The 17,771-nt window shown below is 41.9% G+C and overlaps 1 protein-coding gene across 1 annotated transcript in view; it reads left to right on the top strand.

Annotated features, from left to right (window-relative positions):
• Positions 1-17,771, top strand: part of col2a1b (collagen, type II, alpha 1b) — a gene marked incomplete at its 5' end in the record, with an annotated part of 118,471 nt that overhangs the window by 66,257 nt on the left and 34,443 nt on the right. The window contains 10 exon segments of the mRNA XM_084315727.1: positions 1,992-2,090; positions 3,919-3,972; positions 4,770-4,877; positions 5,098-5,151; positions 9,507-9,605; positions 11,421-11,474; positions 14,733-14,831; positions 15,480-15,533; positions 16,224-16,277; positions 17,290-17,343. Of these exon segments, the coding sequence (XP_084171853.1) occupies positions 1,992-2,090; positions 3,919-3,972; positions 4,770-4,877; positions 5,098-5,151; positions 9,507-9,605; positions 11,421-11,474; positions 14,733-14,831; positions 15,480-15,533; positions 16,224-16,277; positions 17,290-17,343 (729 nt within the window).

Genomic DNA, 17,771 nt, shown 5'->3' with positions numbered 1-17,771 from the left:
CCAGCCTGGTGGATGGTCGGGCGAGTTACACTGGTAAACAGGATATGGCTGCTGTGCGTCGATTAAATTCATCCGGCCATCAGATATTGTTGCAAGGCTCCCGACAGACACTATAGTACATATCGATCGTTTTATGAACTTAATAATCGATATGATTTCGGCATTTATTGCGGCATACAAACCGGAAATGGACCTAGGCGATCGACGTCCTATACCTGGGATCTTTCACCGCCAGTCTCATTGACTCACGGTAAGAGGACGCTGACGCTATTTTCAGCCCAATTGTTTATGCATTTCACTGCAAACCGATCTGATCAATATATCACCCATACTACATAAAGCATTTACTGACGATCACAGAATTATAAACGACCCCCCCCCCCCTTTCATCCGCGCATGATGACGCATAACGTATAGGATCATATACAGTTGAATTTTTTAATATAGCGTGTATCGGGAATAAACGGCAATTGATCATCTATATATGCGTTTATGCCTATAACTCACGTTCTATGAATTACTGCAGAAAACGATAAAAACATACTTATATTCTAGAAGGTATTTTTGTATGAATCTATGAATGAAAAAGTATAACGTTCCTACATCCTGAACGATAGATAATCGATGTTGAATGGGCCATAGTAATGTCAATTTAGCAATACAATTTAAAAAGTTATAGCCCTGCAAAGAAGGTGAACATCTCCATAGGCTTAGAGTGGTGGCAGACTGGCTATATCGATGGATATAACCAGTGGCAGGGAATGTGTTAATGCAGCAAAATGCAACGTTTCGTCTTGGCATCAATGATCTTTTCTGCCCGTGCAGCCCGGTACTGTACAGCTTCTAAATTACTTTGTTTATATGCCTTGGAAAAATACCGTATATCCATTTTGCTTTGGGGTCATTAAAGTTATCGATCGCCATCTGGTAGATTCATATGTCCATTGGCTGATGATATATTCCTTTACTGCGAATTCTGTCTTACCACTAAGACTCCCAAGAACTATTCCAGGCCATCGGCTACACGCATAACTTTAACACTGATTTAATAACACTGCATTATCGAGACAGCGCCCCTATGAGGATCTGGCTGGTAATGAATTCCAAGAGTAGGGTAAATCTGCAGTGCCGCTCTGTGACATTGAGTAGGATACGGTATTACAATGGAATAAAAGCCAAAACAACCTTGCAGTTACACTCCCTGCCAGGTGGGGGTGCTGCAGCCCCTGCAGCACCCCCCCCCCCCCCCCCCCTTCCCACGTCACTGAGGATATTCATAATTTGTTATGATGCAGTAATACAGTATAAATGTGGTTATCACACATAATAACTTCTAATGTCCTAGCTCAATAGCCAGATTACAGCCTCACACACTATCACATTATAATAAATGTATGCGTATGCCTCACTGAGAGAAAAGTCTCACTAAACCTTTTGTTGCCACACAGACACTTAAAATGAGATTCAGTGTCATTTCAGCCACTTATGATGATGCCTGTGGTCAGACTAGCATTATCATTTTAATTAAAAAATGTCTACACAATCTGACCATAATGTGCATAATATGAGCAATGTGAAGGGATGAGGCACTAGAAAAAGTTATGTGGAGACAGATTTAAATAATGGATATTTCCATTTTTAAGGTTCTTAAAATGTAGCCATGGAACCTGCTAGAAAGAGTTCTGCTAGCCATTTGTATTTCTTCTTTTTCACTGTCCCCGGATCCTCACGATTTCGGTGCCTCACTTTGAAGCTGCACAGCGAATCAGTCCGGGTAGTATGGCGTGGATGCAGACATGGAGTGGATGCAGACATAAATATGATTAATCAATCAATGTCCTTGTTTGAGAAGAACTGATTTCATCAACAATAAAATGAATGTTGTATTATTATTTATGTACGCTATTCCTACAGTATGTTGATGTAGGCAATTCCTTTTGATTGATTGATTGATTGCTTGATTGATTGATTGATGCTCTGTCTGTCTCCAGGGTGCTGCTGGTATTGCTGGTGCTCCTGGCTTCCCTGGACCACGTGGGCCTCCTGGGCCTCAGGGAGCTACCGGACCTCTTGGGCCAAAGGGAACATCTGTATGTATTGACTAAATATCTTTGTTTTTTTAAGTCCAATCAAAATGACATTCATTATTCTTCTTTACAAAATGTCAGCAAAGACCTTGATTAACAGTAGCTAGCGTTAGCTGTAACATTTGGTAACATTTGGTTCTTTCACTATTTGGGCAATTTTACACAATTCATGTGAGTCTATGATAATATCATAAGATAGTTCCCCTTTAAGCCACGCTATGTTAGATGTACACTGTGGTCGTGAAAAGAACATTCTTCAACCAAGGTAATTTTGGGCACTATTTTACATTTAGAGATTTTACACATTTTATGCTATAGAAATGAGACCATAGTCTTTTACGGATTTCGCAACACTGGTCATGCCAGACCAGAAGATGGGCACTTTCACTGTGTTTCATGCATCGTTCTTGGGTGGGTTTACTCTTGTTCAGCCCAACTTGACCCAACTCTGTCATTTAGATTGCTAAAGAAGTGGTATTTCTTCATGAAAGAGTTACATATTTCAGCTTTAACGTTTGGTAACTAATGGAACAGTATCCAACTGAAAAAGCAGATGAGATAGATATCTTATCTATCCCTGAGATAGAGTGTGCACTCCCTATCTACACAGTACAGCCAAGTGTTCCCACGTCTACCGTGCCATTAGAGGCGCATTTAGGAAACTCCCACCTGTTTTGTACCCAGAAGACACTTCTTCCTCATCTGAGATTCAGTTTAATTGGAATTGTCCGCATTACTGCCACAAAGAGTGATGGGGACCAGTAACCACTTTGCAAAATTAATCAAAACATCTAGGTGGCAGTATACACATGAGAAGAGTCAATTTCCCCTACACATATTCTATTGATTGATTGGTTGAAAAGTTTATTAACAGATTGCAGAATGGGTACAGTACAGTACAGCTCAATACATACAATTGTTAAGGGGATGCAGACCAGAGAAAGACTTTCGTCTTGTTTACATCAGGGTCCCCCATTTTCAATTCATCATATGTATGTAGAAGAAGAGACTTTACTTTCTAAGGCGATTGAGGCTATATGGAGTGAGCAGCCAGATCAGGCTGATGTCAATCGTAGAGAACATGGTTAGATATGGAATTACAGCACGGTGTGGCAACCTAACAGTGCAAAGCAGGCTTGCCAGCATGGCACACAATGGCTATGAAGGTAATAGGGGAGGAAGAATATGAGTTTCATGCAGGCAGGCATGAAACAAGCAAGAAAAATCGTTGCTGCCCCTCAACATTCTCTCTTCTCTGAATATGAACCTCTGCCATCAGGAGGAAGACCACGCTGTTGAACTCAAAGTCTTAGTGTAATAGAACAGTGTGCAATAAATATACAAGCACTTTAGCACTTAGCACTTTAATTATTACAGTTTTTGTTCAAGCCGTCATGTTGTCAATATCAAATGTCCTTTTAAGATGTTTTTATGTGAAGCAACTGTCTAGCATCGCGTTAAACGCTTCTCATGTTTTTATGATGTTTTTATGTGAAACAATGGACTGTAGCTCTGTGTCCAAGACAAATCTCCCCACAGGGACAATAAGGTTGACTCTACTTAAGATCATCTGACTCAAATGGCGTCGGGCCATGAGGAGCAGGATCTTTCAGAAGTGCACATTCTATGCCTCTCTATGGACAATCTTAAATACAGCTACAAGTGGCTTTTGAAAATAGTTTGTTACAATAATAGAATGGCAATGAATTTATAATAACAACCCTCCTTTATCTCTCTCTCTCTCTCTCTTTCTCTCTCTCTCTCTCTCTCTCTCTCTCTCTCTCTCTCTCTCTCTCTCTCTCTCTCTCTCTATCTATCTCTTTCTCTTCAGGGAGACCCTGGTATCGCAGGTTTCAAGGGAGAGGCTGGACCCAAAGGAGAGCTTGTGAGTTATTGTTATGTCCAGTATGACTTATGACATATACACTGCACCATGTTACTCTCATCATCTATTACTCGGGTCACTCAGCCAAACGTAGACATTTATGTTTATTTCATTGACAATGTTGTCCCCCATAAATGAATGTCTCAGTGGAAGGAAATACATTGTTATCTGATGAAAAACTCCCCAAAGTAATAATGAAGTTATGTAATGTTACAAATCATTTGGAATTATTCCACTAAGTGAAATGCTGGCAAGCAGCCAGAAGGCAGGACTCAAGATCCCCATTGAAAGTTTCTGAAGGGTTTTTATAGAAATAAAGAATATACAGAATCCAGAATATAACTTAAAGGCCCAATCTGTGATTTGTTTTTGACCATATAAATGTGGTATATTCATATGTTACGGAATAGTTTGTTCTGTGTTCTGTAGATGGAAAAGAAGCTTTTTGGAAGTTACATTTATATAATATATATATAATATTTGACTCCAGTGTTTACAGGCATTACTATGTAAACAAACCATTACAGCCACAAGACACAGCAAACACTCATTGAATCAAGTGCTGAATCAATCAAATAGAGAATAAGACATTTTTAATGCTTTTCTTTTCTTTTCTTTTGTGGTGGTAGGGCTGCCCATTTGTCACTGATTGGACCTTTAATATATACATACAGTATATAACTTGACCTCACACCCAGAATACAACAGTGTTGTCCTGCTGCCTGTTACTCATAAATCCAGATTACTCTAGGCCTTCTTCTATGCTAATCTACTTCCCCATGGTTGTGTTTTGTTAGGGACCAGGTGGTCCTCAGGGAGCCCTCGGCCCGGCAGGAGAGGAGGGCAAGAGAGGACCCAGGGGAGAGCCCGGTGCTTCTGGTCCACTCGGACCTCCCGGGGAGAGAGTAAGTACTATCACATTGTCATATGTGTTGAAACCAGGTTCGTTTTTAGTCTATAGGAGTTCATGCTGATCGACAGCACTCTGCTTCGCTGTAGCACAACAGCCATCCCAGTCAGAATAACATGTTGCAGTAACTGTGTTAGTGCTTTACTGTTGTTGTGGTTGTTGTTGTTGATGTTGTTGTTGTTATCCTAACCTCTTTTCCTCTGTTCTCTGTGTAGGGATCCCCTGGTAACCGAGGTTTCCCCGGACAGGATGGTCTCGCTGGTCCCAAGGTGAGTAACTATTGTCGTAGGATTTGGAAAATGGTCTGAAAAACAGGACATGAACAGGGAGTTAGTGAGATAAAGGCCTGAGTCTGCTCTGGGAAGAGACATGAACAGGGAGTTAGTGAGATAAAGGCCTGAGTCTGCTCGGGGAAGAGACATGAACAGGGAGTTAGTGAGATAAAGGCCTGAGTCTGCTCGGGGAAGAGACATGAACAGGGAGTTAGTGAGATAAAGGCCTGAGTCTGCTCGGGGAAGAGACATGAACAGGGAGTTAGTGAGATAAAGGCCTGAGTCTGCTCGGGGAAGAGACATGAACAGGGAGTTAGTGAGATAAAGGCCTGAGTCTGCTCGGGGAAGAGACATGAACAGGGAGTTAGTGAGATAAAGGCCTGAGTCTGCTCTGGGAAGAGACATGAACAGGGAGTTAGTGAGATAAAGGCCTGAGTCTGCTCGGGGAAGAGACATGAACAGGGAGTTAGTGAGATAAAGGCCTGAGTCTGCTCTGGGAAGAGACATGAACAGGGAGTTAGTGAGATAAAGGCCTGAGTCTGCTTGGGGAAGAGACATGAACAGGGAGTTAGTGAGATAAAGGCCTGAGTCTGCTCGGGGAAGAGACATGAACAGGGAGTTAGTGAGATAAAGGCCTGAGTCTGCTCTGGGAAGAGACATGAACAGGGAGTTAGTGAGATAAAGGCCTGAGTCTGCTCGGGGAAGAGACATGAACAGGGAGTTAGTGAGATAAAGGCCTGAGTCTGCTCGGGGAAGAGACATGAACAGGGAGTTAGTGAGATAAAGGCCTGAGTCTGCTCTGGGAAGAGATATGAAACGGTAGCAGTCCTGGGTCTGAAGATCACGAGGCACTGCTGCTTCTAATGCTATTAGGACGTCATGGGGAAATGATATCATGCTCATCATTCTAACATGAGTTATTGTAAGCTGTTGATGGTCATGGTGAGAGAAAGTGGCATTCCGTTTGGTTTTAGGTTCATGATATTTGCTCATCATTCATACCGGGACACGACAAACCCTTTTGGAATCTAATTTGACTGAATGTGAATCTGCCCAACACTGAAAAACATAGCGCTTCTGTTCAGTTTAAGAGGTGAAAGATTATCCAGCAAAACAGTATCAGCTTCATTGAAAACCAATGCCCTAGGCTTATCTTAGTGCTAACTATACTGTAGGTTCATGTATTCAGTGCACTGCTCTCCAGCTGTTTTAACTATTGCCGCTGCATCATTGCATTGCTGAATGCAATGTAATTGAATCAAAGTGGCAAAGAAAATGTACACTGAGGGTGCTTTCACACCAGAGCAGTTTGGTCCGGACTATCGGACCAGAGTTCGTTTTCTCGGAGAGTCCGCTTTTTTTGGGGTGGTGTGAATGCTCAGTCGAACTCTGGTGCGGACCAAACACGCTCACTCTGGTCCGCCTGAAAACGTAGGTCTCGGTTCGCTTCATCGGACCAAACGCAGACCAAATATAGGAAGTGACCTGATAAACTGTGCATCTTGGGTAGAAGGAAAAAAACAAACACTGCGGCCGCATTCACTGCAAAACAAGCACACGGTAAACATGTCTCGTGGACAGACGTGGGCGAATGACGAGGTGAAAGCCCTGATAGACATTATGGGCAGAAGACCAAATTAAACAGCTACTTGTGGGCACCCATAAAAACAACGTGGTGTACAAGTTGTTTAGCGAGAGGATGGTGGTAATGGGCTTCAATAGAACAATGGATCAATGCCACGTCAAAATTAAAAAAACTGCGTCAGCAATATATTAATAAATAAGCAGAGAATTAAATTAGATGTCCATAACATTTGTGTTTTTAATTAGCATAGCCTAAATAAATATGAATTCAAGAAGTTAAATACTGAATTAACGACACATATTTATTAACAGGCTGAAAGTTTAAACGAATAACAATTAGACTATTTAATATAGGTTAAACACAGTGCGTAAAATATAGGCTAAGCGGTGCGTAAAAGGCAACTTTGGCTATAGCCTTCTAAAACTATTGAATAGGCTAAACTTCTTTTTGGCTTCTTGGGTTCACATTTCTGTGGTTTGTGCAATGGTGCAGCTGCGGGCCAATGTTCCGAGACATATTACATTTAATTTGTTAGGCTATTTGAATACACCGTTAGCCCTAAATGGTGGATTCAAATAGCCTAATAACAATTACAAATATATAAATATGTCTCGGAGCATTGGCTTGCAGTTGCATTGTTGCAAACTAGAGCGATGTGAATTAAAGAAGTTAAAACGAATAACTGAAAAAACAATTAGCCTATTTAAAGTCTGTGACTTGCTTCGAAAAAGTAGGAGTTTGGGGGATGAGAAAGACAAGTTCCCTTGGTATGATGACCTGGACGTTATACTTGGCACAAGACCCACATCCAGCCTAAAACATGTCGTTGAGTCTTTCGAAGATGAGACCCATCAGACGGCAATCACGGCATCACCAGCACCGCCACCGACGCCGAATTGTGACGCCTCCACTGATCTGGAATCAGACAGGGCTTGCAGTCACACACACACGCACGCACACACGCGTTAGGGCTCGCAGTCACACACACACATTTCCACTCTCTATTGTGTCCAATAGACGAGCACCCTTTTCGACCGCGTGACATTGTTCAGAAAGTTTGGTGCACTTGATAAATTGCTATGTGAATACAGACGAACCAAATGAAGAATGCAACAATGTTGCAACTTCACCCCCCGAACCGCACAGAGTCCGCACCGAGTCCACCAAAACTATATGTGAAAGTATCTACTATACTATCAAATCTATAGTAGTGATGTATATGAACATATTAGGGCTGACCCCTATTAGTCGATTAGTCGACTAATCGGTCGAAAGGAGCCGTAGTCGACTAGCCAACCTCTTAGTCGAATACAAAAAAAAATTATGCAGCTATTATTATATTATACATCTGATACATATTTTGCCCTGGACCTGGGTGGAATTGGTTCCACAAGACATATTTTTATTATGATCTGTGCTTTGTTACTGTAGATATTTGGTTTGAATGTGCTTTAAAAGCCATGTGAAAAGCCTGTTTTAACGTTTAACTTGAAAATTCTGTAGTGGGGCCTATATTTCGCAACAGTGCATTCCTCTGAGGCTTTGGGCCATGCTAATATTCCATCTACATCTTCTCGCTTAGCCTTAATTTGCACAGCACATGTATTCGGTGACCTCCAGTTACATCACAGGACGGCAATTTTCGGACTCATTGACACTCAGTTACTTGCACAATTGTGCCAATTCTTTGTTATTTTTCAATTTCACATTACGTTTTTGAGATATGTGTGACATGAGGTACAGAATTAGCTTATTTTTATTTTTTTATTATTATAAAAAAAAATATATATTTTTTCCCCTTCTTTTTCTGTTTTTTCTCCCCTCCCAATGTTAGTCGTTATGCCAATTCCCAATCCCCTTCCTGGTCGTTGCGCACTCTACCCCCTACCGTCGGTCTGGGAGGGCGGAGACTATCACATGCTTCCTCCGACACATGTGTAGCCAGCCCACCGCTTCTTTTCACCTGGCAGCGCGGACTCTCACTGGGAGAGTGTAACGTGTGGAAGGTCACACTACCTCCCTCCAGATTCCACACTACCCAGACCCACCCACCGGCTTCCCTCCCGCTGACTCTGCCAATCGAGCCAGTATGACGGCCGGCCAAGCCGGAGGCAACGCTGACAGCCGGATTCGATACCAGTGTCTCTTGCGTTGGTGACGAGAGCTTAGTCCGCTGCGCCACCCAGCCGCCTCGCTTCTTTTTTTTTTAAAGGGAAGTGCCCTTTGATAATCAAATAGGCCTCTGATAAGCACTCCTATTCCAAAACATTGAATAGGCTTTGGAAGTGAGGCTAAAGATCAGTGTTCCGGCACATTATGTATTTCCACCCTATGACCACTGGATGGCAGCATAGTTCTCAAACGCATAACAGCGAACTGGATGACACTGCTATAATTAGAACTCCATGGATGACACCCATCTTTCAACCGACACACATCTCATCTAACATTATTCAACAACATTCTCTTTCATTCATCAAAATGTATCTGTCAGAATTTAATCTTCACCCTAGTCGATGAAAATTAGCCTGTGCGTCTTTCAAAAAGAACATTAATTTCCCCTGAGAGTAGGTGTTGAAGAGTCTCTTCTTCAGTGACTGACTGATCAACCCCTCTCTCTCTCTCTCTCTCTCTCTCTCTCTCTCTCTCTCTCTCTCTCTCTCTCTCTCTCTCTCTCTCTCTCTCTCTCTCTCTCTCTCTCGCTCTCTCTCTCTCTCTCTCTCTCTCTCTCTCTCGCTCTCTCTCTCTCTCTCTCTCCTAACCCCAGGGTGCCCCTGGTGAGCGTGGCCCCTCCGGAGCTGGTGGTCCCAAAGGTGCGAATGGTGACCCAGGTCGTCCCGGAGAGCCTGGTCTGCCCGGTGCCCGAGTAAGTTCCACTATCTTAACATGAATCTTTTTAATAACCCGGATCATAATGTGTACAATGTCAGCTTTTTATTACAGTAAAAAAGTGGCAAAGTAGAAGATACAAGGTTTCTTCAGAACATTGATATTTTTTTAGATTTAAACAAAGGGACAGTACATATTGATATTGATGAACATATGAGGCTAATTTCCATTTGTAGTTTAGAACATTAATATACCAGTATATTGTGTGTACATGACAAATAAAACCATTTGAAACCTACAGTGCAGAGGACCAGGCATCTTCTCTATAGATATGTGTCACTCCTCCCAATCCATCCATCCCATCATGCCAAGTATACGTCTCATTCTCTCTCTGTGAACGGACCAGACCACACCTTGCACTCTAGTATGGATATGGAAAAAGTGATGATGATGATGATGATGGTGATGACATCAAACATGGAGGCCAAGTGTACATACCTGCGGGGCCCTCATTTAGCAATGCTAAATTTTCATTCAATCAATCACCGTGCAGATTGATTGATTGAATGAAAATGTTATTAACAGATTGCAGAATGGGTACAATACAGTACGGCTCAATACACACAATTGTTAAGGGGATGCAGACCAGAGAAAGACTTTCGTCTTGTTTACATCAGGGTCCCCCATTTTCAATTCATAATGAATTGTAAGTAAGGGTGCAACTTGCTCCGTGCAATCCATTCTTTGTGGATCTAGCCCTCTGAGTGTGCGTACGACCTGTGCACGCACAGTTGATAAATCCAGATTTGTCTGTGTGTAGAGACATTCTAAATTTCGTGCTTAGGAACGAAAATAGAACACTTTCTAGTTTCTACGCATTATTGATAAATGAGGACCCAGGTCTCTTAAAAGGGAAAATCCTAAATAGAATACACACTGTACTGTTCCAATGACCTTGGACAGTTAAGTCAATCTATATATGAACGTAAACAACTTTGTCCCTAATCTGGAAATCAAAACATTGAGACTTGAATCTGTGATGTCATCAAGTGACACTTTTTGGAGTTAGTCCATTGACAAGTAATTAGTGACTGACTATGTGGACTCATATCATTTTTTTATCTGAACTATTAGATCCAAATTAGTTTTATTTTAATGTTGCTCTTACAGCTCTGACTCTGAAAATGTACTGAAAATGTGCCAATATCCCAGTAAATGCACCATGGATTGTTCCACTAGTCATTGTCTATGAAGCAGCTCCAGGATTTGTCTCTTGACAACATCATCACTGGAGTCTTGACTCTCAAGGTACAATACAGTCTCACTTTTAAGGAGAGTACATGTACATGTTCACAGCTCCTAACTGAGCTACAATATTATAGAAGTAATTTACGTAAATCCAATTTTTGGGCACATTTTCCCTTTAAAGTCAATAACTAATCTGAATGTTCCATATTTCAAGCATTTATCATACCAGTCATTAGGTGTGACACTGGAGCTTTTTTATTTATTTAGCCTTTATTTTAGCAGGAAGTCCCAACAATGATGCCTTGTTCTATGGATGAGTCTAGAACTGGTAAGAAGGTAGAGGAGACTAGTCTGGGCATAATGAGGGAAGCAATGCTTGTTGCAAAAAAAAGAAACCAAACTTTCAGTTGTTTGCAGATGTGCTTTTTGAAGTTACGGTCCTTATCCAACCAAACTCCCAGGCTTGGCTCTCGCTCACAGGACCAATCAGTGGTGTGAAATCCATTTGCCAATGCCATTATGTCCCCATGTGAGTTTAGTTGATGTGTGTTGGTGAAGTCTGATGAGTCACCATTGTAAATCTGTTTCTCCTCTCTGTTTACAGGGTCTTACCGGTCGCCCTGGTGACGCCGGTCCTCAAGGCAAAGTTGGACCTTCTGTAAGTGTGCTTTTTCATAATGTGTATCATCGTTGCTGTTATGTCATTGTGACATTTTATGAGTAATCATACTTCGTGTGGCATTTTGTAAACTAAAATAATTACCAGTCACTAGGTATAGTTCAGCTATTAGTTAAATAAAATTTGTTCCTACATTTAGTTAATTAATTTAGTTAGTGCTTAATTGTGATTTGAGCCCCCTAAAATGAAGTGTTATCTCAAACCTTAACACTTTGATCGCCATGGTTAAATTCATAATTTACCATCCCTAGCCAGCTCTATTTGTCTATGGAGAAGTTCCCCTTCTTTGCAGGGCTATAACTTTTTAAATTCTATTGCTAAATTGACATTATTATGGCTTTTTCATTCACATATTCATACCAAAATATGGTCTAAAGTATAAGTATGTTTTTATCGTTTTCTGCAGCTTTCTCCAGAACTTGATTTATAGCCCCAAATGCATTATATTGATGATCAAATACAGTTTGGTAGCGATCGGTGCCAGATGAAAAATTTCAACTAGAGGTACTTCTAGAAGTTACTACGTATCATCTGATATTGACCGGATGGGCGAGGGGGCGTTTATAATTCCGTGGGCAACGTTATACCATTCATCTAGTGTGGGTCATATGATCATCAGATCAGTTAGTATAGAAGACGTTAGAAAATAACGTTGAAACTCACCGTATCTTTCTCGCGCCGTTGGACGATCAGCTTGGAGTAGACAGTTTTCGATTATGGGATGTTGATCCTGATGAACCATTTCCAGGTTGTATAATACTATATACGTCCAAATAACGTTGTTTATTGAGTTAGGGCGAGCGATTGATTATCCAGTGTGTTGAGATAGAGTCCTGCTAATGATCGCGAGTGCCCGGACAAAATATGGATGAGCACTTCCTGTTTGACGAGTCACTTCCTGTTGGCGATCTGCCGATCGGCCACCAGATGGCGCTCTTGAACCGCTAGAGAGTTGAGTGGAGCTCAGCTGTACATCTCAGGTCCCCGGAGGAGAAATATGATTTCGAGCACAGATTTTTGAAATATTGATATCAAAGACGAGTTACGGCGTCTTCGGCAGAATGAGCATGGCTAGGAAAGACGTCCAAAGGCGTTTTCGGCGACCATAGTGTTAATGGTATGACAGCCCCATGCTCTAAACAAAGAGTTTCCTGTCCATATTCTGTCTAGACTCATTCTATGGCCACTATCGCTTTGCACATCATCTACTGTATCTAGCTGGAATTACTACGAGTTGATTTACTAAAGAATTACTGTTGAGCTCGAGAGAAAGTCTACCTTCCTGACCCCTCTGGTCCCAACAGTCTTATCTGTAGAGAAAGTCTACCTTCCTGACCCCTCTGGTCCCAACAGTCTTATCTGTAGAGAAAGTCTACCTTCCTGACCCCTCTGGTCCCAACAGTCTTATCTGTAGAGAAAGTCTACCTTCCTGACCCCTCTGGTCCCAACAGTCTTATCTGTAGAGAAAGTCTACCTTCCTGACCCCTCTGGTCCCAACAGTCTTATCTGTAGAGAAAGTCTACCTTCCTGACCCCTCTGGTCCCAACAGTCTTATCTGTAGAGAAAGTCTACCTTCCTGACCCCTCTGGTCCCAACAGTCTTATCTGTAGAGAAAGTCTACCTTCCTGACCCCTCTGGTCCCAACAGTCTTATCTGTAGAGAAAGTCTACCTTCCTGACCCCTCTGGTCCCAACAGTCTTATCTGTAGAGAAAGTCTACCTTCCTGACCCCTCTGGTCCCAACAGTCTTATCTGTAGAGGGCCGTTGGAGGTGGAGAAAAATACCCCCTCCCCCCTCTACCACCACAACCACAACCATAACAACCACCACCACAACTACCACAGAAACAACAACAACAACAACAAGCACCACAACAACAATAACCACAACAACAACCACTACAACAACAACCACTACAGCAATAACCACCACCACCACAACAACAACAACCACTACAACAACAATCACAACCACAACCATAACAACAACCACTACAACAATAACCACCACCACAACAACAACAACAACAACAATAACAACAACAACCACCACCACAACAACAACAATGACAACAACCACCACAACAATAACCACCACCACAACAACAACAACAATAACCACCACCACAACAATGACAACCACCACCACAATAAAAGCAACCACCACCACAACAACAACAACAACAACAACAACAACAACCACCACCACCACAACAACAACAATGACAACCACCACCACAATAAAAGCAACCACCACCACAACCACAACTACCACAGAAACAACCACCACAACAACAACAACAACAACAACAACAACAACAACAACAACAACAACAACAACAACAACAACAACCACCACCACAACCACAACTACCACAGAAACAACCACCACCACAACAACAACAACAACCACCACAACCACAACTACCACAGAAACAACCACCACAACAACAACAACAACAACAATAACCACCACCACAACAACAACAATGACAACCACCACCACAATAAAAGCAACCACAACAACAACAATAAAAACAACAACCACCACCACAACAACAACAATGACAACCACCACCACAATAAAAGCAACCACCACCACAACCACAACTACCACAGAAACAACCACCACAACCACCACAACAACAACAACCACCACAACCACAACTACCACAGAAACAACCACCACAACAACAACAACAACAACCACCATAACCACAACTACAACAACCACAACAACAACACCAACACCAACAGCAATAACAACAACCATGACCACCACCACAACAACAACGACCACCACAACAACAACAACAGCAATAACAACAACCATGACCACCACCACAACAACAACGACCACCACAACAACAACAACAACCATGACCACCACCACAACAACCACTACCACTCCACCCCCTGTTTACAACATTACTGTAAACATATAAACATATATGAACACAAATTATTGAAAGAGAGCAATGCTCTATCTTGACACTGTCCCCCTTGAAAATGGTTAATGCAAATGGCGCTGTGTATACTGTACATAGCCTATGTGTAGTTTCTGGGAGATATAGTGCACAAACAACACCTTTCTCACCTATATTGTAGACACAACCCCTTGATTTAAGCAAAATGCTGAGAAAAAAGAATACTCTCCCCTGCCATCCTTTATGTTAAATGTGGACAAATTGACCACTGGCTGTATGTGTTGTGACTGTGCTGCTGTCCTCTCTGACAGGGGGCCGCTGGTGAGGATGGCCGCCCCGGACCCCCCGGCCCTCAGGGAGCCCGTGGACAGCCTGGAGTTATGGGTTTCCCTGGACCTAAGGGAGCAACTGTGAGTGTTATTATTTGAGATAGCCACCGATTATAAAATGTGACACAACGGAATATCAGTTATGATATTATGAAATAGTTTATGAAATAGTAAAAAAGAACATCAGCTAAAGGTTTAATTCTGAAATGCATATTATGTAGTGTTTTGGAATGAAACCTGTAATTATTTATCTTTTTAGTTGACATGCTCAAACAATTCTTAGATCCTGAAAAGTGTAAGGGGGGTTGAACCAAGGGAAGTAATTGAAAAGAAAAGAAAATTAATACATGAATGAAGAATAAATAATGTCCAGCAATCATTTTAACGTCATTGCCATTGTTAATAGTCTTTCCTGTAGTTATTTATTTATAATAACCCTGCTTACCCACTAAAACAACTTGACCCATTGTAACAGTTGTTACAATCGTATCCATGTTAATGCCATAGAAGTATTGTTATTGTGGACCTATTTGATAACGGTTGTTATTTAACTGTATCCATACAAGTGTTGGCAAACCGTATGACGTAGACAAGCGACTACAGTGTATTCTGTAGGACATGTTTGTTCTCTCAGAAAGTCCATGAACAGTTGAAGTACAGTAGGTGGACTAAGCAGATCAGCTGTGTGTTCATGTAACAAACTCTGGCTTTTTGTTTCTGTTGGAATAGGGTGAGCCTGGCAAGGGTGGTGAGAAGGGACTTCTGGGCGCTCCTGGTCTGAGAGTAAGTGATTCCTTTTTCTTTTATCTACTCATGGTTAGGGGAGTTCCAAAAGTACACATTTATTGACAACATAATGTTATAATTGTATGACCATTGTCAACAGACAATAAACAAGAGACAAATGATGGCTGTGTACAGTAATGCAGTACACAGGATGCAGGTTCAAACCACTGATTGCAAACATGACAAACATAATTATACAAATATGCATAATGAGGAGTGCAACAACCACACGTAAACAATAACGTGTGGTTGTAGAGATGGTTATTCACATCTCGCGAATATCTATTCACATCACGGTCTCTCTCACTCCACTCACTTTATTCAGTATCATCATCATCATCATCAAAGCGTTATTTAAAACTTGTAAGAGCATTGAGGTTGCCCTCATTTCCAATGATGACGAGTAGACAGATAAATAAATAGTATAAAAGCAGTAACACAACAAGATAATCAACAAGATTATTGATTAGATAACCACAGAGAATGTCCATGTGTCTTCAGACGAGACATGTTGTGCTTTGCCTATAACCACTTTGCAGACCAGTGATGCAGGGTCATATTGGTAGTTTGATCTGCACACACACCCAAAGGTTTAATTATAGCTATCAGATGGCCTATGGACGCTAACTGTTTACATCTCTCTATTCTCTCTGCTCTCTCTCCTTCTCATCTCCTTCCTCTGTGCAGGGTCTGCCTGGTAAGGATGGAGAGACCGGCGCTGCTGGACCCCCTGGCCCTGCTGTACGTATCTCTATCTCTGATCCTGCTCTACACCTTCACTCTGATCCTATCCAGCCTTTTGTCCATTTTCTCCAAGAAACAGCCCGGCGTATCTTCACCGTCCCCCTGGCCGCTGCGTAGCTGTGTCTGGCCAGTGGACTAGCTTACACAAACACTTATATCTATCTCAAAACTGTTTCGCTCCGGTTAGGAGAGAATACACTCTACTTACTACTTGTGCTAGATGTGTGTGGGATGCAATAGTTGTCGTTTATAAGTCATACATTTAGCATGCTATTATTCTGCATGTCTGTTGTTTTCAGATGTTGAGAGAAATATGAAATATATACCAGTAATGGTAATACTAGACTGGTATTTTGGATGTATTACTCACCCCTGCTGCAACTCTGAAAGTTCTTAAAGATGCACAACAGCAATGTACCCGGTTCTCAGCTACTGTACATCACACCCACTATTATCCCGGCCTAGCCCACTCTTAAATAATACATACAGTGAAACACTGCATCATCGTATTCTCACTTAGTTACGTACTGTATTACTGTAGATGTTTGGAAGGAGCACCTTGTAAACCACTGTCTTTTGTGTGTGTGTGCGTGTGTGTGTGTGTGTGTGTGTGTGTGTCTGCGGTGTGTGTGTCTGCGTGTGTGTGTCTGCGTGTGTGTGTCTGCGTGTGTGTGTCTGCGTGTGTGTGTCTGCGTGTGTGTGTGCACAAGTTCATTACTCAAGCACAATGGTATTCTTGCTTCTTCCCCTTTATATGGAACATGACAGACGTTTTGATGTACAGTATACATACTATATAGTACAGAAGAAGGTATGTCGGTTATTTCCCCCCTACAGTAAAGGGGGAGAAGCAAGAGTACCAGCATCATGCTCCAGTAATTCTTTTCATATTCATGGCGATACAGTCAACCCTGAGGACCAGGAACAATGAAACCTCTGTGCGAACCTCTTGAAGCATTAAGACACTTAGTCTGTGAAAGTGTTTGACTTTGTCTCTTCACCTTTGCAGGGCGTTGCTGGAGAGAGGGGAGAGCAGGGACAGCCTGGACCTTCTGGCTTCCAGGTGAGGCTCTCTACCTGGACTTTGTGTTTGTATCCGTACTTTTATCTGTAAAATACAATATTATAATCTCATTATACCTCCCAAGGGGGCTTTTGCCTCTTGCCTAGCTGCCATTGTAAATAAGAAGGTTTCCTTAACACATTCGGGGCCATTGGGATGCGTCTAATAAATCTCTAGAGGACCGGCAAATGTAAACAGACGTGGGGCTGTTTGTAGAGCTAAATCTATACTTTATAGTATTGCTATCTGTCCATTCTCATTGTCAATTGAGACCATAAACCGTCCCTTCAAAATGGCTTAAAGAAAAAAATCAATACGTTCTCATTTTATAGCGCCGTGAATATAAGCGTTATACAGGATTTCGGAAGGCGAGATAAAGGGCTAATAGCTACTACCGTTATATCCAATGGCATTTCCGTTATACATAT

The sequence above is a fragment of the Notolepis coatsorum genome, assembly GCF_963971535.1.
Source record: "Notolepis coatsorum genome assembly, chromosome: 6".
Taxonomy (NCBI): Eukaryota; Metazoa; Chordata; class Actinopteri; order Aulopiformes; family Paralepididae; genus Notolepis; species Notolepis coatsorum.
The sequence above is the reverse complement of the archived record's forward strand: the minus strand, read 5'-3'. Positions and strand labels throughout refer to the sequence as shown.